Genomic DNA, 23,667 nt, shown 5'->3' with positions numbered 1-23,667 from the left:
AGAAATAAAGGAACCATCCTTTCTGTATCTGTACATGCATTGTCTAACCGTTCATTTGGGTTCGACCAAATGCTTGTTGTGATTTTTCAGTTCACTTAAATGCATTCTAGATTAGGTCTTTTTTCTGAAAATAGTCTGGCCCCATCCTTTTGACACCCACCTTTCAGATATTTATAAGCATTTATGAGGTCCCCTCTCAGCCTTCTCTTCTTCAGGCTAAACAAGCCCAGCTCCCTCAGCATTTCCTCATACAAGAGATGCTCCAGTCCCCTCACCATCCTCTCCAGTAGTTCCTCATCTTGCCTGAACTGGGGAGCCCAAAACTGGACACAGCACTCCAGATGGGGCCTCACTAGGGCAGAGTAGAGGGTGAGGAGAACCTCCTTCAACCTGCTGGCCACGCTCCTCTCAGTGCAGCCCAGGATCCCATTGGCGTTCTTGGCAACCAGGGCACACACGCTCAAGGAGTCTGTGAAGATCAGTCCTTTAACTCCAGCTGTGCTCATTTGCCGTTTCGGCTGCTGTATGAGGGACCGCTCACCCTGGCCTGCTGAAGCTTCCCCCGGTTCCCCTGAGCGTTGTTCCACTGGCGCCCACTGGGGCACTACCCGTGCGACTGTGAGCACCTCGCAGGACAAGGCTGTTTCTGCTTCTGCCTGTGGTGTGCGGTGCAGATAGGGCTCTTCATAAACAGTTGCAAATAGCAGTCACAGGAGGAAGCTTAGCAATGCCCCGTTTTGTGAGATACTCACAAAATTCTGAATGTGTATATGCGTGTGTATACATGTGTGTAAGAGAAGTAAAATACCTTTATATGAATAGCGTTTCCTAAATTTGGCATTAATCTGCATTTTTTCTCTCTACCACATGATGGAGATAATTGTGTAAGATATATAAACAGTGCTGCATGGGTCACGCACTTCGAAGGAAGAAGTTTTAACTTGGTGGTTTATAGTAGTTGTTCTGTTAATGTTGGTTTTGCACTAGCCTTCACGGAGTAATTTTCTCATGGTATCTGTGCTTTATTTAAAGCAACATTTGGTTACTTGTCGTGTTCCAGGTTTGGTTTGGTTTGGTTTTTTTCCCCATGAAAGGCAAATGTGCAGTAATACCCTTACCAAATAATCAGGGCTATTGATGCAGCAAAGCATCAAAGTTCGTATTTGGTAAAACATGTGATAGAATTTGCTTAGCTTGTATTAGCTTTATTGGGACTTTCAGTTGTACTTAAATGTATGCAGGTTGGGCTCAGATACAGCTGCTAGTAGGGCTGTTGTGTACACTTCTGTAAAAGCAGGGAATTTGCAGCAGTTCCTGCTCAAGGAGTTGAACAGAGCACATCCTAGATCCGGCTCTCACCACGAGTCCGAGGCTGTGCATCCTGGGAAGGATGTGGTAGGATCTGAAATGGTTGATCCTTCTGCTGTGTGCTAGAACCCTTGCATCCGCTCTCTCCTTTTTTCTCCATCTTGGGCTTGTGTCCCGATCCAGAAGCTATCGAAGCCATATGTGCCAAATTCAATTCCCAGTGATTTCAAGGAACTTTGGATCAGGCCCATATGCAAAGGCAGAGATGGATTTCCCATGGAAATTTTTTTAGTGAATTCAGAAGTCTCCTGGTGAGAGATGTATTCAGTTTTTATAGTGAGAGCTGCTGTGTTGTATTTGCAATCATAAAGTAGTAAGAAGACATTTGTAACAGAACTGCTGTAGGTGGAGATACATCAGGAGGGGATAAACACATGTTTCTTCCCAGCCTGTTAATTTTTTGTGTAACTGTTACTCTGAGGACAAGAGTTCCTATGCTGATGTCAGTGCAATTACAGCTGCACTGTTGCCAAGCTTGTTTGATTGAATATTTGCTGGATGAAGCAATACTCTCACTCCTCTCAATAGATCCACCTGCCTTGTGAATCAGACATGCTGCTTGTTTAATGCCTTTTGCTTAGGTCCTTCTGTCTCCTGCAAAATTCTCATTTAAGGAACTGTTCAGCTCTGTGATACTGCAGATTTCTCAGTCCAATGTCTGTCTTTAAGGTTTTTTTTTCTTTGATTAAAGTCTGAAAGTTTGTGTTTAGAGGCTCTCCCTTGATAGGTGCCTTTCGTAAAGCATTTTTGTAATTATACTTACATTTAAAATGTTACATGTATTTGAAATGTACATTAAAATGCCTTCAAAGTTAGTGAACTGAGATGCTTCCCGGACAGCAGCACATAACCATGCGTGTGTGTGTGCACCCACGTATTGATGTAACAGCTTCTCCAAATGTTCGGGTTTTTCCTCAGAAGGGTTTTTTCCAGAAAGGCTGCACTCCATGTCTAGGGTTCTGCTCCGATGTTTTTTTCATGAGAACAAAGATTAGTCCTTCATGGTCCTAAACTCAATGCATGTGCATGACTTAAAGGCATTACCTACCAATAAATAGGAGATTAGCTGCGGCTTGTGTGTTTCCTGATCAGTTCAGGTTTTTTCAGATGGCTCGTTGTTATCCCGTTTCCTTTAACGATGGGACACTTTAATGAGTTTGCCATCTGACATACATCTGCTTCCTGTTAAACAATACCTTCATTCTTCTAGAGCTGCTAAACTCATCTTTTATCCTATGAGATTTTTATCTGCGCCTTGAAAACAGCATGTACAAATCGGTGTCAGCATGTTCGTTTTCTTGTTGAGGGAGTTTTTGAGGTGTTGTTTTCGAGAAGGAATACAAAACAGGCTTCTCCTTTAGTGCTTGTTTGTTGGAAAATGAGAGAACACGGATATTATCTGTCTAATTAGGGGCCAGTCAGTCCAGCTTGCGTTTGAAGTCCAATAAGATCGCCTTCTGTGGCTAACATTATATAATTTCTAATAGTTATTCTGTCCTCCCAGCAAAGTGAGGGTCTGGTGCAAAAGGGGGTTGGATTCTGAAGGCTGTTAGTATTGTTTCTTTGAGGAAAGAGCCTTCAATAGCTCAGTGATGGGCTGTCTCACGCGTGTGCAAAGTTAGTGTTCTGTGATCATCAGGCTCTTTTAAATCAATCCAGCTTGCATTGAGTTTGTGCATCTGCCTCGGTGCTTCTCTTGTTCCCATGTGCTGGGAACACGCGGTCATGCCGGATCTCTGAGTGTGTCTTTCCCCTTCGCTGGTCAACATTGCCCCTCCAGAAAAACGTCTTGTCTTTTTTTTTTTCTTTCTCTTTTTTCTTTTTTTTAATCATAAAACCTTTCTCTAGTGGAGGGAAAACTGGATAGAATTTTCCTTGTATTTTTCTGTCCCTACATAATGTCCTTTATATGTTGTTTTTATAACAAGCATGCAGTGCTGTTTAAAAGAAAATCCTGTTGTATGTGAAGTTCTGCTGCACAGGCCAAAGGACATCTGTGAGAATGGCTTGTAACCAAATTAAGCAACCCCGTGGGGCACATGATGTTTTGTCGCAGAAAGGAATTTACTTCCAAACAGTCACATGTGCCAGGTGACAAGTGGAAATACTTTGGCTTCAGAGCTGGGGAAACAGAGGAAGCAAGGTGCAAATATTTATTTGAGGGTCGGTGGGTGCTTGAATCAGAATAATGATTACACTTCAGGAATTTTGTATCTTTCCCATTTATAGCTTGCAGTTTTCTCTCAGTGCATACAGGGTTAATATTATTTGCTTGAAAATGAGGGAATTGCTGATTAGGTCAGGTGGCTGCTGGTGCATCAGCTGAAACCTTTCTTTTAATGACACTCTTGGCACTGTTGAGACTGGTGTTTCTACCACTGTTAACACCATTCCTTTGCCCCCAGCAGCGCTGCAAAGCCACGCGTTCAACACCGAAGAGCTGTGAAAAGTTGTTTGTTGCAAATGCAGCTTGATATTTTGCCTGTGATGGCCCAGTGTCCCATGGCGTTCCACCTCTCTTTGGCTTTGTGCAGTCTTATGGGAAGGTGCTGTATGTGGACTTCGTGTTTGATGGTGTCTGTTATGGGATGGAGCAAAGAGATCTTCTCTGGTCATTGCTATGCCAGCGTTGTCATGCTTGCCTGAAGAGTTTTGTTTTGAACTACATCAGTGTTTATTAACAAAGACCTCCATCATTTATTTCATGTATAAACTTGTCCATTCTTTCACCACACTCACACCTTTCATCTCTCAGAGCTGCAGGAACACAGCTGATGGCTTTGACAGTCTTTCATTCATGTTAAGATTACAATTTACCTTTGTTAGGTTCCTTGTGGAGTCTGCAGTCTGTCAAGGAGGATCTGGGAGGCAGTATTAATTGAAGCTTTGCAAGAAAATAAGTCTGCTTTGCCAAGTTTGGGGTATACCATCGATGATGGCTGTGCCTTCACCTTCAGTCAGTACTGTGGAAAGCTGCAGGTCTCCACAATGGTGTCTATTACTGTGACCTCTGACATGACCAGGGGAGAGGATTACCTCTTTTCATGCTGTCTTTTCAAATCCCATCATGGGGAGAGTATATTTATAGCTGGAACATCAGTTTATCATAATCCAGATGTATTGGGCAAGTGTGTGAAGAATTTTAGGAGGACAGGACACTGAACCAGATTTACTGTGAATATTAATGGAAATGTTTTGGTGTTAACACCGGTGGGAAGACAGGGTTGTTTTATTCTACTGTAACTTGAGTCTATTTGAAAACAATCATCTTTATTAAAGAAGCTGGTTAAAAAAAGAGAAAGGAATGTAAAAGGGACTTAGGTAAAGGGAAAGTTGTTCTGCAATTTGTGGTTTAAATATCCTTGGAAAACAGTATATTTGGATTATTAGAATTGGATTATTATTTGGATTATATTATTATTATATATTATTATATGTGTTATATATTATTATATTACATATATATTATATAGTATTTGGATTATTAGAACTGTCTTTGTAATCACAGTGGAGAAGGCCCAGTTTGGCACCTGCAGCTCAGACGCTGTGGCGGAGTACTCCTTGTAAACACAGGCTTCAGCGGTGATAGCGTCTCTGTGAGCCTCGTCAAAGTGCGGGCACGTGACAGGTTCGGTGCACGTTCGAGAAGTGCTCCGTGATCACTGTTCCCTGAAGGGAACAGATGTTTTTGCCGTTGGTCTTTGTGATATTAGTACTGTCAAAATCCTCTTCATAACCGTTGGCTTTTCTCCCATTGCTGTTGGTGTAGGGAACAGTGGAGGTATGGGTGAGAGCAGTTGCTGGGACGGAGGTACAGTTTCAGGGATGTTGAGAAGGCTCTTACAAGGTGAGCCTGTTTCCTTCTCTGGCTGTTTATGCCTGTCTTTTCCTCAGTATTTACTCTAACGTTTGTAAAAACAGATAGTTCTTCTGGAGAGCGAAGCCTGCTGAACTGGAGACAGAGAAAACCTGAATAAACAAACATGTGCCACAGATTAGTAAAAACATCTGTAAGTTTTATATTGTTTTGAGAACACATACCACATAGTTTTTCATTTCTGATGCTTTTCTAGTTTCTCCCTTCCTTTCTGTCTCTCTCTTTTCTTCTTCTTTTTAAATATATTGCTAATAAAGGTTGGAGGTAGAAAGCACAGCTGGACTATGCACGACATGCCACTGTTTAATTTCTAGCTCAGAGGATGAGAAGAAGAGTAGTTTTATTGTATCCTAGAAGAGAATGAGAATAAAGCCACATGCAAATTCCAGCCATGGACATCTGTTTCCTCTTTGTGTGAAAGAATTCTCATATTTGGAAGGGAATCCCAGTTCTGAGAGGCTGATGAGGGGTGGGTGTTTTTTTTTTTTTTCTTTTGGTTCTTCCCCCCCCTTCTTTGCCGCTCCTTCAGTGTGTTCTCCTTCCTCCCTGGCTGCTGTGTTTCCTTCGGGACAACATCAGCTTGCAATTTAGCATCAGATATTGAACGGGTGAATTTTGAGTTACTTTAAAATTTGTGTTGTAATTACGAAGAGTATTATTAAGCTCCTCCTTAAATTTCTTTTATTTAATTAAACAGTATTTGGTGGGAGGACTTTTGGTCTGTCATCAATCTTCAGTGCTTGTTGGTTGGTATTTTTTTTGGAAGTGGAGACGTGTGTATCTGTTGCTCTGGCGGTGAGGTGCAACTATATCTAGAAGCAACTTATTAAAAATAGTCTTGTAAAATCCTTTATCGGGGGAATTAAGTAGATCTGTAGAAATAAGAATCTGCAACGTTCATTACATTGTTAGGTGTCAGGTGCTAAGGACTACAAGGACCAGAGTAAATGATAATTTCACTAACCTATAAAATATTTCAGAATAATGATTTACAGCTGTCTGGAGGCTTTAAACTTTTTTTTTTTGTGTGGTGTAAGGGTTGACTCTGTTGAACAAACAGCTCAGTTATATAACATCAGGCCAGACATGAGAACTGGTACTCTCTGTCTATTTTATATTAACGTTGAAGAAGAGGTTGTTGGAGCTTGCCAGGGTTTCATATTTGCTGGCAGAAACTTACCCACATGTGTGGACCACATTTTTATTGTTGCTTTAGCCTATTTCAGGCGTAAATATCACTGCCTGGCAGGGTGTAATCCTGCTCATTGCTGAAGAGCTTTTCTTTTAAAAAAGCAAAATATGAAGAGGAAGGAAATGCTGAAAATTTTCAAATTAAGAAGTGTCCCCAGACTGAGATTCTGTCACGTCTGTCGTGGTAGAGGAATAAAGGGCAATAAGCCGTCTAAAGGCTTTTTCATTGTTGCATGAGTTATCTTTGCAGAGCTGTTTCTTTTTGCATATATTAATCCTGCTTTTGGCCGTGGGCTGTTTCGTCTGGTCTCTTAGGGAAGCAAGGCTTATGGCAACAGGGTGCCTGCGCACACGGGCGCACAGCAGCCTGCGTAGCCCTTGGACATGGCGGCCATGGAAACGTGGCGGAAAGGCCGAGGCTGCAAAGAGAAACAGAAGTTCCTGTAAGTTTCTTGCAAATGCGTCTGTGAGGGGAGAATAAAGGTTAATAAGGGCTTTGAGGGAAGGCTTGCAATAGGAGCTGAGCTTTCAACAGGCGCTGTGGAAGAGATGTCGAGAGGAAATGTGGTGGAGGTCCCCGTGGCGGGAAGATCGCTGAACCTGGCTTGGAAATTATTTGGCTTCAGAGAATCTGATGACAAACCCCAAATCCACAGGAAGCCAGACTCCCTTTCATTCCGGTACCCATGAAATTGCTTGTGTGGGTTTTGGTTTGAAGTCAGGATGTTGTCAAACAGGCTCCACTGGACAACTGTAAGAAATGGAGGACATCTCACTAGGATCTTAGTGCAGGCAAAGGTGCTGCTCTACTTGTTTTTCTTGGTGGTGCTTCCTAGTTTGTTGGGGTTTTTTGCAAGTTTTCACACTCTATTAATAGTGTGACTATGAATGTTTAGGCCCTTGTCCTGCAGGTGTCCGAGAGAGGAGGGAGCCCAGCGGCTGTGCGGGTCCCACTGACATATATCCGAAGTCTGCCCAGGGATTTTGGTGGCCTGCACGTTGCAGCATCTCGTGGGGCGCACGGGGAGAAGTGAAACCGATAAGCCCCATCCAGTTCTGGTCCCCGCTGAGCAGGACACGGAAAGCAAACACCACTAACGCCAGAAATCAAACGGCAGTTGTGAACAAATTTCCTCTTTGATTGAAATGCTTCTAGCTAGGAGATAAAAAGGGGTTTACGTCAAAAGCTTCCCTTGTTGTCTTATTAACAGCTGCATAATTTTACCACTCATTCGCATGTATAAAAAAGCAATACTTGGAGACTCTATTTGAAAGCTTGTTTTGTTTGGTGTACAGCTGGATACAAAGCATTTCCTTTTCTCTCTTTTAACAAATTTGAAGCAAATGTAGTGGGTATTGTGGGGTTTTTTTTCCTATTTTTTGACCTAGATAATAGAAGATTATGTTGCTTTTCATTTTACATTGCGAAGAAATCATGCCATTTAACTCCAATTCAACAACAATGCAGCAGCACGTGGATATATATATCTCTTCTCATAAATATATTACCACACATTACTGTCAAATAGCTGGGTTTTTTCACCCAGTATTAAAAATGAAATTTAATTGCTACACTGGAGTTTCAAGGCCCTGATAAATAAGAGCCGTATCTGACCTTTATTGTGGGGCTCTGAGATGCCACCAGGGATATTGCAAATTGTTCAAGATGACAAACTTCCTCTGAGATTTCAGTTTGTCAGCTCAATGTACAGCAGTGACATTGATTTCTTCTCACTGCCATTTCCTGCCTGAATAGATAACAAATTTTCTGTGGCAGGTGCCTGTCAAGCTTAGTTTTGCCTGGCAGATTAACTTAATAGACTCATTTATTAATCATTAGTTGCAACACAGTGAAGCAGACAATACTATTTAACTCTTGTGATGTTGGCTGGATGTACCACTTCAGGTTCCTCTGTGTAGCTTGAATTTGGGTTTAATAAGCTGTTCCTATCTCTGTAGTGAATGTTTTTAAGCTGACATTAACTCACAAGAGCAAAGATTTTTGTATTAGCTGTGACCCATTTTGAGTGTCTGCTACTTTTCATGGCAAAAGGTGCATAAGTGCTTTCTGAGACTAATAAAATTATGCATAAACCACAAAGCAGCCTACATAAGGGGGAAGACTAATCCGACATGCATCATGCTTGGGGAAGGAAGAGAAGAGTAGAAGAAAATAGATACTTGGAAGAAGATTTGAAACTGGGGCAGACCAGCTGTTGAAGTGGAGGAGATAACTGCAGAAACATTTAGGAAGGGGCAAAGCAGACCTACAGATACACATGTAAGGCAATTCTAGCACAAGCTGCTATTTTCATAGGGACCCCTTTCTCCGAGGTGTCTTGACACAGATACTTGGGCTGGAGATAGCAAAGGCAGGGTTGACAGCAGAGCTGGGTATTGGACAGGGCTTATGAGGGTGGTGAAGGAGGAGGAGGAGGAGCCAGAAGAACTTAGTGGAGAGCTTGGAGGAGGAGAAAGCAATAAGCAAATGCAAAACCTTGGAAAGTGATATCTCTTGTTGCAAGGAATCGCTCTGTCCACGGTGAAAACTGACTGACTGCGTGTGTTGGCCCTGCACAGCCTACAGAGCTGAGGGAGAAGTATATTTGCTTTTATCCCCTTTGGTAAGGGAGTTCTGTAAAGGAGCTGGAAACGCACAAGCACTTCTGGGGACACATGGCAGCAGGAATAAGCCTAGGCAGAGATATAAGCAGTTGCTGGACAGAAGAACCTCTGATTAAAGGTGATGAGAAGAGCACCACCAAGTATTGCCCTTGGGTTTTGGTTAGGTTGTGGTAGCTCTTCACAACCTGCTCTAAATTCTCAAGGGAGTTTGTTAAGCTGAGGTCACTGGGAGATGCTCAGGAAAGTTTCTGCAGTTGATGCCCAAACTGCAAAGCCCTGGTTGGAGCACAGCGGTTTTCAGCTCGGCATTTGTGCAGGTGTATTGCTGAAGACGTTTTTTTGCCAAGTTGTGTTCCTGGCCTTGGGAACGTGTTTCTTGAACCATCCTTACGGCTTTCTTGGCTGAGCATCAAACCAAGAATGTCCCTGCGCTAGATCATACTGCTTGTTGCTCTTCTAGGCCACCCTGGTAACAATACATTAACCTCTCAGCAGGGAATGTGATAAACAAAGTAAAACTGCTTTAGCGCAACCAATCATTTAATGGCAGCGTGCATAAAGTGTCCTTAAAGATTTGTAAATGTAACAAGCTGCAGTTCACTGAGTGAACAATAGCTGTTCCTAATTTAGCCAGCTGACGAACATGCCAACCTAATTTGTTTTGTAGCATTATGTTGTTTTTTTTTTTCTTTTTCCCACCTCTCCAGATTCCTTTCTCTCTGGTGCAGTTTCCCCTCTGGGAGTCCTTAAAGGTAAGTCCTCTTTAATGATAGAAATATAAGTTATATGTTTTGTGAAGGCTTTCCGTAGTAATTTATCTAACTGGATTATCACAGTTATGGGCACATCCAAGAATCAGTAAGTATGTACCAACCTACCTGTGCATGTGAAGATCATTTGCTTGAATATCTGAAAAATAACAGGGAATATCTAATGACTGATATGTGGCATAGAGTCTAAATTTTACTCCCCAGCATGCCAGAAATCTTACCTTCTGCTCTAGCGTTTTTTACTGATTAGAGAGTGGAAACTGTCTTGTATTATGTGATTTTTTTAATCTTATTTTATTTTTTTTAGTGTTTCACTCTTTAGAGTATCAGGAAATTGCGAATGATACAAAGAAAACTTGCTGAGCCCGATTTTGTTGACAGGGAGAGACTCAGCACATCACTGACATGCTGTGTTGATTGACTGCATTTACTTTATTTAAAGGTCATTTAAAGAAGGTGTCAGTTGGATGATGTTTTAATAGTGCAGTCTTTCAGAATGATGTGCTGTTCTCCCACTGGCTGGTTGTTTTCTTTATCGTGGACAAAGTAAAGGTCTAGATGTTTCAGCACAGAGTTGGATTTGAAGTCATGTAATTTCTCTGTCCCTCTGTTTTTGCTTTAACTCACTGCAAAAGATGAAGGAAAGTCAGGGTTTTTCACATACTTAGAGATCCTGGCTTGTAAGCACAGAAAATTATAGCAGATCGTTAAAAACGTTGTAGCAAAATATAATATTTATAAGAGAGAAGCTGGAGAGAGAGTAATTTTCTTCCTGTTGAGGGTGATGGACTTCTGAGAAAGCTTGGCACTGAAACCCAAACTGGGCGGAGGTACTGGGAAAGATGGGAACTGGTGATGATCTTCTTTGGCCCTTGCTGCTGCTGTTGGGGGAGGAGGGCTTATGTTCTCCTTGGTCCTCCTGTGCCTGGTTGGGACAATAGCTTGTCCTCTCGCTGGGTGTCAGTAGCTTGGGTTGTTCTGGAGGGACAAGCCTAGAGTGTGAATGTTTGCCTCCAGAGGCCTCAGGGAATCAAAGGGGAGTCCACAGGCAGGAGGAGCATGAAACACATCAAGAGCTTTTGCAGAATGGAGCTGAGTTTCGCAGAGGATTCTGTAGGTGCTTCACGAGCTCGGCCTGATGTGGTGTCTGCGTATCGTCCCATTGCACAGGCTAGCTTGGGCTGCCTTTTTAGGAATCTGTTTCCCTGCCAGTGTCTAGGAATGGCTTTCTGTAAGCTCTTCGGCAGCGATCCTGGTCTGAGCTGCTGATTGTTAGTGCAGCAGCCGTGTTTGGGAGCAAGAGGTGGCAGTGCTTAAAAAGTGCTGTGTTCTTGCCAAACCCACATAAAACAGCAACATCGTGTAGCTGTTTTCCAAATGTAAAGTTGTTTTAACGAATGTCCATGTAGCTGTGACAATAAAATGTATTGTATAGATTGCAGGCTTTAAAGAAATCAGTCTGAATTTTGCTAGCTACAGGAGTGAGTCACGTAGTATGAGACATCATGTTTAATCTGAAGAGGTCAGTGCAGATCTGAAGAGAAACAAAACTGGATTAATTTGTTCCATGGACCAGTTGCAATATATTCTTCTGACCGAGGAACCAAGAGTAGAAAACGGCAAAAATCAGTCTTGCATGCTTTAGTCACTTTGGCTCAGTGTATGGAGAGACCTCAAGGTTTGTCACATCAAAGCCAGGCAGTGAAAGCAGAATACGTTTAGTTTATCTGAATGAAGCTTTTAAAAAAATTGCCTTGACAGTACAACAAAGGGCAAAACCCATTATGGTCCTACCAGCAGGCTGGATGCGGCCACTAGCACTGATGGGAGTACGATTCAGGGTAGGGCTTCTCACGGGTGCGTGGAGGGAGCATGAAGAGACAGTAATTAAGAAGAGGTAGGAGTGCAAAGCAGTAGAGACAAAGGCACGAAGCATAAACATAGAAGAGTTGTTGAGATAATGTCTGAGGGACTCTTCTGCACTGTGTTCATGGGATTACTTGAGAAAGTAAGTGCAGGAGCAGTTGTGTGTAATGTGTGAGGATCATCTCACCGAGGAGAACAGAACAAGTGCTGTGGATGTATCATTTTAAAAACTGTTAGTACAAAGTTACGTAAGCTGATGGATGATACACTCAGTCTTATAATTCCCCAAACAAGCTAATCACCATAAAAATGAGGAAAAATGTCTTTCCACTGTAAAGGACAGTTAGCAAGGAAGAAGCAGCGTTTCCTTTTTGCTTCACCTGTGCTGGCTGCAGCCAGCAGCAGGGTGTTAAGCTAAGCTTAAAGAAGCCTAATAAAGGCTTGTCACAGGTAGCAAATCAGGTGTTTCAGTATACCATTTTCTCTATCTGCTTTACTTCCAGCTGCTATGGTTATTTTTTGTGCTTCCAGCTGGCTTTAGCCACACAGTTTACATGTACAATTTTCTTCTGTCTGTCAATGTAGACCAGCTGTCCTGTGTGAGAACGGACTTGCATATCATGCACTAAACTGAGTTAGAAGAGAGAACATTGTATAGACTACTGAACTAAATGGTTACTTGTGCTCTATGTGCTCCAAAAGGGGGTATTGCAGTAATCAGCAAGGACTAGATGGTGCTTCAATTACTGACTTTACTTGCAGTTACTCGAGTGAACAAACAATTTAGAAACAGTCAGTAGATTCGTTTCTTAGATTACAGTGATTCAAGAAACAGCAGTGAAGAAATTATGTTGATTTTAATAAAAAAATGAAATTTTTTTTTTTTTGGATGTCGGTAGCATCCACTGCTATATTTCATTCTTAATGTCCTTTCCCTTCTCAATTCTTCATTTTCCCATATTTTGATTTAGGCATAGATTATTGATGTAAACCGAAGAAGATAAAGAAACTGTGCTGTGGTGTATCAAATTTCAGGACAGAAGTTGTCATTCTCTACTAGGGTGCATTAGTGCAGCACTTCCCTGTGTTTTTAGCCCAAGCCTTGCAGCTAAAACAATTCTGAAGTCTTCTCAGAGTTCAGGAAAAGAAGGGGCATTTCAAATTTCATCCACTCCCTGCTACACCAACCCTCGGAGGAGCACCATGTCTGATTACCACTGTGGCAGTTTGATCAGGTTTAGGTTTTTTTAGGTGGGGCTAATGCTTCTGATCCTGTCTCCAAGCCAGCTGGCTGTGAAGAAAGGCAGCAGAATGTAGTTGTGGTGTGCTTCCCAAATGCCAGCTGAGCACACTGCCTTCACATTAATTCAAGTTTGGGAATACCGTTGTAGGACACAGTCCCTTTGTATGCTGCCCTGGAATTTCCAGAGTGCCTCTGTAACTTGCTTTGGAAATACTGTATGTGTGTGCTTCATTGTGGGAATTTCAAATTACAGGGTCTGCATATTTGGCATGAAATTGTTGTGGGCTGCAGGGAATCTGGCGCAGCTCCCTTGCTTTTCACCTTGCTGCCGGGGGTGTAAGTCTCCACTCAGATGGTTGTAGCACTGTGGAGTTCATCCCTTCTGTATTACCTTCTGTTCTGCTCTGTTCAGGCATTTTATTCAGCACATCTAATCATCCTATCTACCTACCTACCAACAGCACACAAATGATTTGTCATTTGTTTCATGTAGCATTTCAATCTATATTTTTTCTCTTTTAGACCTAAGTGAGAGACGAGACAACTTTCATTTCTGCTGGGGGGATACAGCATAAATACAGGGCATCAGGTTTTTTTCATCAAAATAGGGTTTAAAAAACCCCCACAAAACCAAGAGCCTCTGGGTAGGTTTGAGTCCAGCAACATCTTGTCAAAAATGCCTGCTTCTTTTGTCTGAGTGGAAATGGTCCGGTCCCTCGGAGAGCAGTGCTGCGCGTGAGATAAACCTGTCTCAGGTGAAACAAGACTCGGTCCTCTTGGGTTTTATATTTCTGAATGTTGGCTGCGCTTCAGAGCCTCTGAGAGTTACTCCAACGCAGCTGTACGTGGAGAATGCTCTCTTTATAGACCGAATGTATTGTATGTCTGGAAAAAGGGCTCTGGTAGCCAGTGAAGAGGGAAGGAACAGGCAGAACAGGTGGACATAGGTCTCAGATGAGTAGGCTTGAAAAGTAAGGGTTTTATTGTTTGGGTGGTTGTTTTCTTTAAGGAGGGAAAGCAAACCTGCTATCCTGGGAACCTTTTGTCTTTTTCATTAGACACGTCCGGTTGTGAGCTGAGACACTTGGATGTTGGTAAGCCCATATAACGCCAGGGTTAGGCTGACTTCACCCTGCAGACTCTGTGTGCCAGCAAGTCCTGCTCTTGCAGACGCAGCCTCTCTGGGAGGGCTGGCACAGACTGTTCTGCTCCGCTGGCCCAGGACCTGCAGGGAAGGATAAAAATCTTGGACTGACCATGCTCATGGTGACATTCTGGCTCTTCTGGCACTCAGTGAGGCCAGGATTCTCCTCTTAGTCTGGGTGCTGGGCAAAACCTGAACTTTAGACTTTCTGCAGCTATAGTGAGTCCTCATGGTTTTTTTTTGTCACTGGCTTTAGCAATAAGATAATTTTCTCAGATCTGTAAGTCTCACAAGGTGTTTTACAAAGACAGATATTTGGTTGGGCCTTCAGAGGCAGTAGCTAGAGACAGGGAGCTGAGGCACATGGGTAGGTCTCTCTTGTGGGATTTTGTAATGACTGTGGTGGTATGTGATAGTGGTGTAAGATGCTGAAAAAGCAGAGGAATGCTTTGGTGTATTCAGGAGAAGACGATGGTTTGAAGAGTGCACACAGCCACATTTCCACCATGCGAAATGAGTGGGGCATCGCAGTAAAGAGCATGTGGAGAGTCCAGCCTTTCCCCCGTGAGGCCGAGCAGTTGCAGAAGGTTGGTTGGGTCAGAACAAAGGTCTGCCATTGTTGTTCCTAAAATGGTTTCTGCCCACACGATGGGGAGCAGGCTTGGGATTGGGCTTACTCTTCGTTAGGTCCCTTGTTTTCTGTTCAGGTTCAGCTGTCGCCCCAGGCACAAGGTGCTTGTGTTGAGGGGAGCAGAGCTGGGGCAATCTGGTGGACTGGACTAGAGATCTACATGAAGGCATTGGCATGTGTACTCATTTGCTTGGTTCTCTTGGTTCCCCCCTCCAGAGATCTCTACTTCTGGGTGCTGGTGTAGGCAGTACAGGGTGTGAACAAGTCTGGTTGGAGGGTGGGCTCCACCTTGCTCGTAGCTGTCAGTGCAGATAGACCTTTGAGACATGCCTTGAAGCACGCTGTGCAAAGGCTGCTTGGTGAGTTTCCATGGAGGGTGAGGACTCAAATCTTGGTTGGAGCTCATTGCACCTGATTTTTAAAGTTAGTAAGACTGAAAAGTTTACAGAATCCTTCTGCCCAGGCAGCTGGGGTGCTTGGCAGTAATACCTGTTTATAACTCCACCACTGAAACAATAAACCACATGCTATTTCCCTCCTAAAATTTACAATCAAATCTGTTGCTGTTTAACAGGGTAAGTAGAAAATAGAGGAACGTAGCCAAAGTAGGCCTAAAATGGTTTTCCCTGCTCTATAGGTAGGTGACAGCTTTCCTTTTTTCCTGGAGAAGCAGTCTAGTATTTCTTTTCTGCTGTGCTCATCTGCGTACAAGTCAAGAGTAAATGAAACCCAGGCCTGGCTTTAAACCCATTTCCTTGCAGGCAGTGTAGTAAGTGTTCTACCATACCTCACTCCCTCTTCCAGTAACGATCGGGCTGATTTAGGGATTAAGTCCTAATCATTAAATAACGCTAACGTGTCTGCCATTTGCTTAGGTGCTTTATTGGGAAAACAGATTTCCACAGCGGTGTTTCGAGGCGCGATGTAACTTGTGGCCAGTGCAGCGTGTGCATGCCATTAGCATAACGGCTGCATTTTTCTCACAAAAGAACAATGTCCCCAACAGCTGTTCAGCAAACAACCCTCGCTTTATTCGTGTCACAATAAGTGTCATTCACGCAGTCTTGAAGCACAGTCGAAGGAATGCTGTGCACCATCTGCACCAAAGAGAAAGAAACAAATGCAATCCTTACTTACAGCACTGCAGACACGTTTGAGAAAGTCAGATGGTCTTGGATCATCAATGCAGCCTTTAAAACAGACCTCGCTCATTCTGTAGATACAGAGCTAGATTGTGATGCTCTTGGTCACGCCTGGACTACAAGCGGTTCTCTAGAAGTCGCTGAGCTTGCCAGTGACGTCTGGGGACATTTGGTAGAATATAGAAGTAATTAACGTGAAGAGCTCAGCATTTCATTTGAACTCTTGCTTCTTGCTGAAGAACGTTGGGACTCATGTAATTCTTCCATGTAATTTATTCACACGAGCCTGCATGAAGTGCAGATTTATTAGCAGGTAGCAGCAGTGCAGATGCTCAAGGAAAGCCATCCTAACTTCAAAGTGATTTTCCTCCCCAGACACATATATGGCCCTTCATGCCATGGAAACTGAGTGTAGCTGGCATATTATGTTCTGCCTTGCCATGGGAACACTGTTTGAAGACATTTTCTTTAATGAGGCTTTTAGCACATCCATTTTGATTTACATCCAAATGGGTCACAGACATCAATGCAGTATTATATGAGGAGAAAAAGGGAATGACATGCTTTTAACATGAAAAATATGCTGTTGCATGTAGGCCAACTTTTGTTCTATTTCTCTCAATTTATCTAGGATTTGGGTGGGTTTTATTCTAGGGCCAAATTCAGTACTGGCATAAGTGAGCACAACTCCATTAGTGTGGATGTAGTCTCAACGTTTATGTCAACATTGAACTTAGATCACTGAATTTTTCCCATGTTTGGGCTTGCATGTTTCCTGCAAGATAATATACACATGTACTGCACATATGCTGCACATATGCACATAAAAATTCACTGGGGAGGATGTTTGGCTCGATGCTTTTTGATTTTATGTATAGAAACTGCAGTCAGCTTATGAATATTTTGCTCCTCCTGTACCTAATGTGCCATGCATCTGTAAGGATCATCCATGCAGAATGCCACGTTGCAAGTAAAATACCTAGTAGCAAAGGCAAGCGTGAAAATTGCTTTTCTTTCCTTAGCCTGCAGGACTGCACATGCACACAAATCCATGTGATTAATTTGGAGAGATTTTTCTCCCCTCTGTAATCATGAAGTTGAACACTGCCTTGAAAAGAGGGGGACATAGAAATACTGCAGATGCTTATCACTGGAGTGAATTGTAATATTTACTCAGCTGCAGGCCTCAAGTTTAGTGTATGCCATGTGGTCTGCTTAGCTGTTAGTGCCTGAAGAATAGCAAGGCCGAGGCAGAGATGCCTTACTCTCTGCAATGCTTCCTGCAGCATTTGGGGTGTTGGTCTGGTCATCAGGTTTGAGAGCGATGAGAGTGTTGCACTCTCCCAGGATCACCATAGCTTAGGTGTCCTGAATATAAACCAAGACCCAACTGTGTTGGGAGCACTGAGATGACAGATGATCTCTACCACAAACTTCTGCCACAAACGTAAGGCAGAGGTGACAGGCACGCACAGGTAAGGAGTTGTGTGAACTAATCAAAGGTTGTTGGCCAAGTGGAGACAAGGTGTCCTCACGTTTGTGGGCACCATATGCTTCTCCCTATATTTAAAGGTGGTGGTAATCTTTTCTTTTTTTTTTTCTTTTTTTTTCTTTTTTCTTTCTTTTTTTTTCTTTCTTTTTTTTTTTTTTTTTTTTTGTTAGCTTGAAAGGCCTTTGGTGTATCTGAAGAGTGGCTTTCCAATGTACCTTCTGCCCAGCAAAATAGTGTGTCCTTGTATTCTCGGTATCCAAATAGCTAAATAATGTTTGTGAGTGAGAAGCAGGGGACACTGGCCTATGGGACAGTATGAAATGAGATTGTTAGGATGAAAAGTAAGGTCCTGCCCGCAGATAAAACTTGACCCTGCTCTGTGAACATTATCCCTGTGAATAATTGGAAACCTGCATTCAGGCTTCCCACTGTGTCCCATCCCTTGAGGATACACCCGCTGTATTGCTTTACATGGTGTAGCAATGCACAACGAGATTTACATATATATCACATAAAAGTGTTTACCAAAAAAAATAGCATGTGATTGAGCTGGGAAGCTGCAGAGGGCCCCAACTGTACGAGTTTCCATGCGCTTCAGCCAGAAGATTTATTTCCAATTTGTTATTCATAAGGGAAGAGCGAGAGATTGGGATGGGGTCCTTTGAAGTGGAAAACAAAGTCTTCTATTCAGGCTTCGGCTTAATAGAATACACATGACACAGGCTTGGCATGGCGGCCCTCTTTCATGTAATGTGCTCCTTGTCATTTTGCTTTCCTAGGCTGTGAATACTAGTGGGAATGGGTATTGCCCTGGAAAACTCTCGTTATCTCCTGCTGCCCGCTGTAGGAGGAGCACAGTGTAAGCAGGTCGGAGCCATTTGGTGGTGGGGAAACCAGGCTGATCCGGCTGTTGCAGTTGTGTCGCTCCTAATTCCCGGTTTATGTTTCGTATTGCAAGAGCAAGTGTAGAAAAAGCAGTGTAGTCGCAGGGCTTTCGCAAGCGTTACGCAGGCGCTTCTGCCCTGTTTGGAGGCCCTGAGCAGGGAGCCATGACCCGTGGGCTCTGAGCCCGCCTCTGCTACCCGTCTTCAGCGTGACCTGCTCCAGGTGACCCTGCTTCGGCAGGGGCATTGGACTAGGTGACCCACAGAGGTCCCTTCCAGCCCCAAACGTTCTGTGATTCTGTGACCTGAGCTCTCGCCGTTCTCCTCCTGAGTGAAAGGCTCTTCTGAATTTGTACAGTTTCTGGGATGGTGGAGCGTGATCTGTATCACAGTCAGTCTTTTGGGGAGATACGCATACAAACCCTCTATTTCTTTCCAGGGACAAGACCCCGGTTTTACAGTGATCTACAAGCCTCTAAGAGCTTCTGTGCTTTGCCCTGTGTTAGTAGTATTAAAATCATGCTTGGTACAGCACAAAGGCAAGTGTTTTTGAAGAGCTTAAAAGCCCAGCTTACCACAAAGCCCTGTCAATTAGTGGGTCTGTGGGCTATGAGAGAAAACATGTGTGACCTTCAGCACGTCAGCTTGGCCCGCAGCACGATTGTGGTTGGAAAGAATTTGGACCAGAGTCCTGCTGGTTCTCTTGGCCCTGTGACGCTTGTTCCTCTCGGCTTGCTCCGGGAGGATGTCCTCACGCCCCGTTTCTCTCTTCTGCATGTTCAGGTTTGGAGCTCTGGGTGAATCACCGAAATCAGAGATGGAAAGAAATGCATGAAGTCATCTCATCCTGCCCTTGCCAGCGCAGGATTATTCCCCACAGTACAGTCTTGAGTGCCTTCTCCAGTCTATTTTTAAATGACTCAAAAGAGAGGGCTTTCCTCTCCTCCCTGGGGAGGCTGGCTCTGCTGTTCGGTAGACCTCACTGTTGGGGAATTTTCTTCCTGTTCTCCAGCCTCAATTCTTCTTTAATTTAATTGAACTGTTCCTGGCTCCACCCCTCAAAACAATTTTCTGAATTGCATGACTGTTGCAAATACCTGTTGTCAATTTGCAGGCGTAATGGATGGGAATTCATCACCGTTTGCCTTGCTTGGCAAAGGCTCTTTGTGCAGAGCTGTGCTGGGAAGCCAGGCTTTATCAGAAACTAGATTTCAGAGCTACATGCCAACAAATAAGAATGACCTTTTCCAACTTCTTTGGACAATACCATTATCATAAAACCCCAGCAAGACTGAGAATTGGCTGGGCTTCTGGCAAAGCCATGAATGTCTGTTTTAGTGTGCTGGTTTTCCTCATAGTCCTCCAGAGGTTCTTCCATAGTGCTTTATGCATGGCAGAAGCTACTGTTATGAGTTCTGGGGTTTAGTTGTAGATGTATACACATTTGGAGAGCATTTAATTAAAAAAATACAGTAATTCTGGTTTTATTAAGTCGCTCCAGCAGTTAAATTTCTAAACCCTGACTTTGAATTTGATATTTCTTAAGCACCTGAAGTGTTTTGAAAATGGGTTTTGAAAGTGAGATTTATGCTTTGGCAATACCTAGATGCTTTGGTGGTAGCACCCTTTGTCTTAGGGAGCATGTGTCCTTCATCCAGCAGGACCAACTCGCGGGAGAACTGTGTGTCCAAAGAGTGTAAGTTATTCCAAAAAAGCGTCTTAAGGGTTTGAAGAATTATGAATCCCTATTTATTTATTTATAAGATGAAAATCATTTTCTGCTGTGGGTGACAGCAGAATAGAAGCCCATACTGAAAACACCAGGAGAAGAATGGCTAGCATTAGAGAGACTAAAATCCCTTTAGTGCTTTCGTACAGCAGAGCTGCAGCTGCTTAGCTATGGCAGGATACCAAACAACATTGTGGCTGGCCATTGTTGCTTGAACAGTTTGATTTTTAAAACATTCAACTGAAATATAACCACCAGCCAAGTTGGAAGAAGCAAGTCACAAGGACAGTGTGTTAAATGAAGAGTCAGTAAATAAGGGAAATGTGTTCTTGTGCCCCAGTAGAATGTGGCTGTATTGCAGAGCGGGAGCCCGAGAGCAATATCTCAACAGCTGCCAGGTTGCTTTTAAGAAACTTTTATAGTATGGAAGTAATACGACTTTAAAAAGAATGAGATAGTGCCACAGCTATAAAATAAAATTACTGATTTCTCTGCGGTAGGCCTCGGAAGAGCCATGGATCCCATCCCTTTTTGCTCAGCACTGATACTCACATCGTAAACCAGAAACCTCTCCTCCAGAGAACTTCCAGTGTTAAGCATTTTGGGAGATGGGAAAGGGGTGATAGAGTGGGGTGGAGGAGGAGAGAACAAGGTGACCGTGGCTGGCATAATAAAAACTGTCCCAGCATGCATTAGCCTTTGTTGCTAATACCCATCTGACTCATTAAACTGTTTGATGTGATTCTTGATAGGTGTTTTTTAGCAGGCACCGTTCTTGTTGGTGATTTTAAATGTGCATGTTGAAATGATGCTGGGAGTTAATGGATTGGAGCATGGTGGGTGGGAGCAGTGGAGAGGAGAAGGGTGTGTGGTCCCTAACGATGCCAACTGAGGAAGAGACACACCTGCTGTGGGATATAATGGGAGTGATAAGAGTAATTTCTTAACGATGTGTTTTTTGAGAGTGAGAGGGCAAGGGTTGGTTTAAGAAATGTGAGGGGGCAAACAGGACTTCTGTCTCGCTGTGCTGGGGACTGTTCGTTTAAAATGGGAGTGTTTGGTACATCTGGGCTGAGCTGGTACTGGTTCTTGCATGCCGCCCCCCTGCTCAGTGTTTTGCTTTGCACTGTTTTATCTGCCAGAAAGAAAATAAATTCAGAAAATATTTGCAAAGTTGCATGGCCGCAGGCTTAAATACATACATATGAAATCCCTGAAAGCAATTTGCTTCAAGCCCTCTCAGTTCCAGACATCTTTCTCACTCCATCTGCTCGTTCAAGTACACAAGTTCCTTGGGAAAAATCACTTATTACATCACTGAAAAATGCCACAAAAATAGCTTTTCACTTAAGTTCCCATCCTCGGAGTTAACTCACATGGGGATCAGATAGATTCAAACATTTAATAACTTTTTATTTTCCTTTCTCTTTAAACACAGGATCTCTGGTCATGGAAGCAGGGTCACGTGGTGGATTCTTGGCAGTCAGCAGTCTGTGGAGCTTTTGCAGGTGCAAAGGATTATATGTTATACTGGGAAAGACTAAAGAAGAAAGGGAAAAATGTGCAAATCTATTAAGTATAGCAGAACAACATTCCTTTGTAATTCAAGTTTGTTTAGAAGAAAATGGATCCAGTTGTTGTTTGGAAATAGGAAAGTCAGCAAAGGACAGAGAAGGAGAAAAAAAAAGACTGAAACAGGGTGTCTGTTTGAAAGACAACCAATTTGTTTTTGACAAATTTCTGTTATTTAAAAACCAGGGGCCTGTCAGTCAGGCTTTGCGATTATTTCAAAGTTGATTTGTAAAATCCTCATCCAGGAGAAACTTTGCTTGGGTGGGGGTTTGCGCAGCTGTCTGCTCGGAGCACTTCCCCAGGGGCTGAAGTGATTGCAGCGAGAGGCCATGATTCACCATTCATGTGACAGCTCTGACAGCCATGTAGATTAACTAGAGTCAGGAGAGCCGAGGCTAGCACTGCGCAGCCCGGAGGCAAAAGCCTTCCCCAGCAAAAAGAAAAAAAACCAGAGGACAAAACATCTGGGCAATCTCCAGACACCAGAACAAGAATAAAGAGTGGCAGAATACAATACTGCACTATTTATTACCAAACAAGCCAGAAGTTAATTGAATTCTTCAGTAGGCTTCTTGCTTGATTTTAGCCTACTGTAGTTGTTTCAAAAAAAGAGAAAAAAATCAATTAGTGACTCATCAGTATAGCTGACAAGTTTGAAGGAGGAGAGACCCAACTGTCTTAATAGAAGAAACAGATTAGTAGTTGAGATGGATAGCTAGAGCTTTTCCCCAAGGAGCTAAAATACATTTTGAGATTCCAAACCAGTAATAGAATATGTGGAAAAAATTAATCCTGTTAAAGAGAAATTACAGCATTTCTTGAAATAGAGATTATGAAAAGCAAAGCTTGTTCTTTGATGACTTACAGAATCAGAGCTGTTACACTGTATGTAATTTTTTTTCTTCAAATAAGCTCTTTTAGGGGAAATGAAGTATTAATAGCAGCAGAATTCCAGCAGAGACTGAGGCTTCGTTTTGATGGGCTCTGTAACTGCACGACTGGGAAAGGGTGCGTGGCTGTAACTGCGCGGTTTAGTAGACAGGGCATGTGAGCTGTGAGGGAATGGGTTAGGTAGAACTGATTCTATTTTGGGGGCAGAGGGGATATTTTAGATGATCTCTTGTGGTCTTGTCCAACTGTATTTTCTATGTCTATGTGATGGGAAGGGAGTTTTACTCTGCTTGAAATTCAGTCCACTGCTGGATTTTACGGTGACTTCATCGAATCAGCGCAAACAAAATCAGAGCGATTGAAGCAGATCATTCGTTTTTGTTTTGAAACAAAACTAGCTATCAGACTAAAAGTGCTTTAAAATGCAATCAGCGTGTCTGCAGGTGTGATAGGGGATCATTAATTTAGCTCTGGTGATTTCTTTACAGTCAGATTGATACAAAAACTGAGTTCAGGCATGTTCAGAGAGCTGGAAGGGTTATCTGATTTACCCAAGGCTTTATGGAGTAATTTCCTGAAGTCCAATTTGGTGCCTTAATTGGAAATTTAGCCCACTGCCTCTGTTTCTTTCTCTCTATGTCTTGATTCTGACCAGTTGTGCTTGGACTTGCTGCTATTTGATGGATGTTCAGTAGTGTCTGCTGGCTTCCCAGCAGAAACAGCCCAGAAGAAGCTTCCAGAGGCACAGTCATGCATGAGCGCTTCGTTGCACTTTGGCAGGGGCTGGGGAGACCCAACCCTTGGTTGCTGAAGGAGACACCATGCCCTCTGGAGCAGCACAGGGACTGCCAGGTCTGTGGTGGTGGTGGATGAGATGGTGCAGCCCAGCTGTCTTCGTAGGCGCTGTTCCCCAAGCACACGTCTTTGTGGAGCTGGAGTGCTATTTTGTAGATCGTGTTGTAACTGGTGATGATATCTATTCTCTGGGTTACGCTTCCAGCTTCGCTTCCTCCAGCCTGTTGGTTCGTCTTCATTCTTACCTTCCCCATTCTTTCCTTTCACCAGCAGTATTTTAACCACCTTCTCTCATCTCTCCTGTGAGGACCTGCTTCAAAACTCATGAGGTTCAACTCTTTTTGGATCAGAACCTTCCCCTTCCGTCTCCATTGCCTCCCTCTGCAGACCCGTAACAGGCAGGCCCTGTATTGATCTAGGTCGGTACTGCAGCCATTCTGTTTCAGT

General features: G+C 43.3%; 1 protein-coding gene across 6 annotated transcripts in view; it reads left to right on the top strand.

Moving 5' to 3' along the window:
- The window catches only part of SLC25A26 (solute carrier family 25 member 26), an 88,124-nt gene that overhangs the window by 52,084 nt on the left and 12,373 nt on the right, over positions 1-23,667 (top strand). For all 6 annotated transcript variants that reach the window (XM_075433224.1, XM_075433220.1, XM_075433221.1 and 3 more), the window contains 2 exons: positions 9,769-9,813; positions 21,401-21,470. In XM_075433224.1, the coding sequence (XP_075289339.1) occupies positions 9,769-9,813; positions 21,401-21,470 (115 nt within the window). The remainder of the gene's footprint in view (positions 1-9,768; positions 9,814-21,400; positions 21,471-23,667) is intronic.

This window comes from Opisthocomus hoazin, chromosome 11, assembly GCF_030867145.1.
Source record: "Opisthocomus hoazin isolate bOpiHoa1 chromosome 11, bOpiHoa1.hap1, whole genome shotgun sequence".
Lineage (NCBI taxonomy): Eukaryota > Metazoa > Chordata > Aves > Opisthocomiformes > Opisthocomidae > Opisthocomus > Opisthocomus hoazin.
Note: the sequence above shows the minus strand (reverse complement) of the source record. Positions and strands in the feature narration are given on the sequence as shown.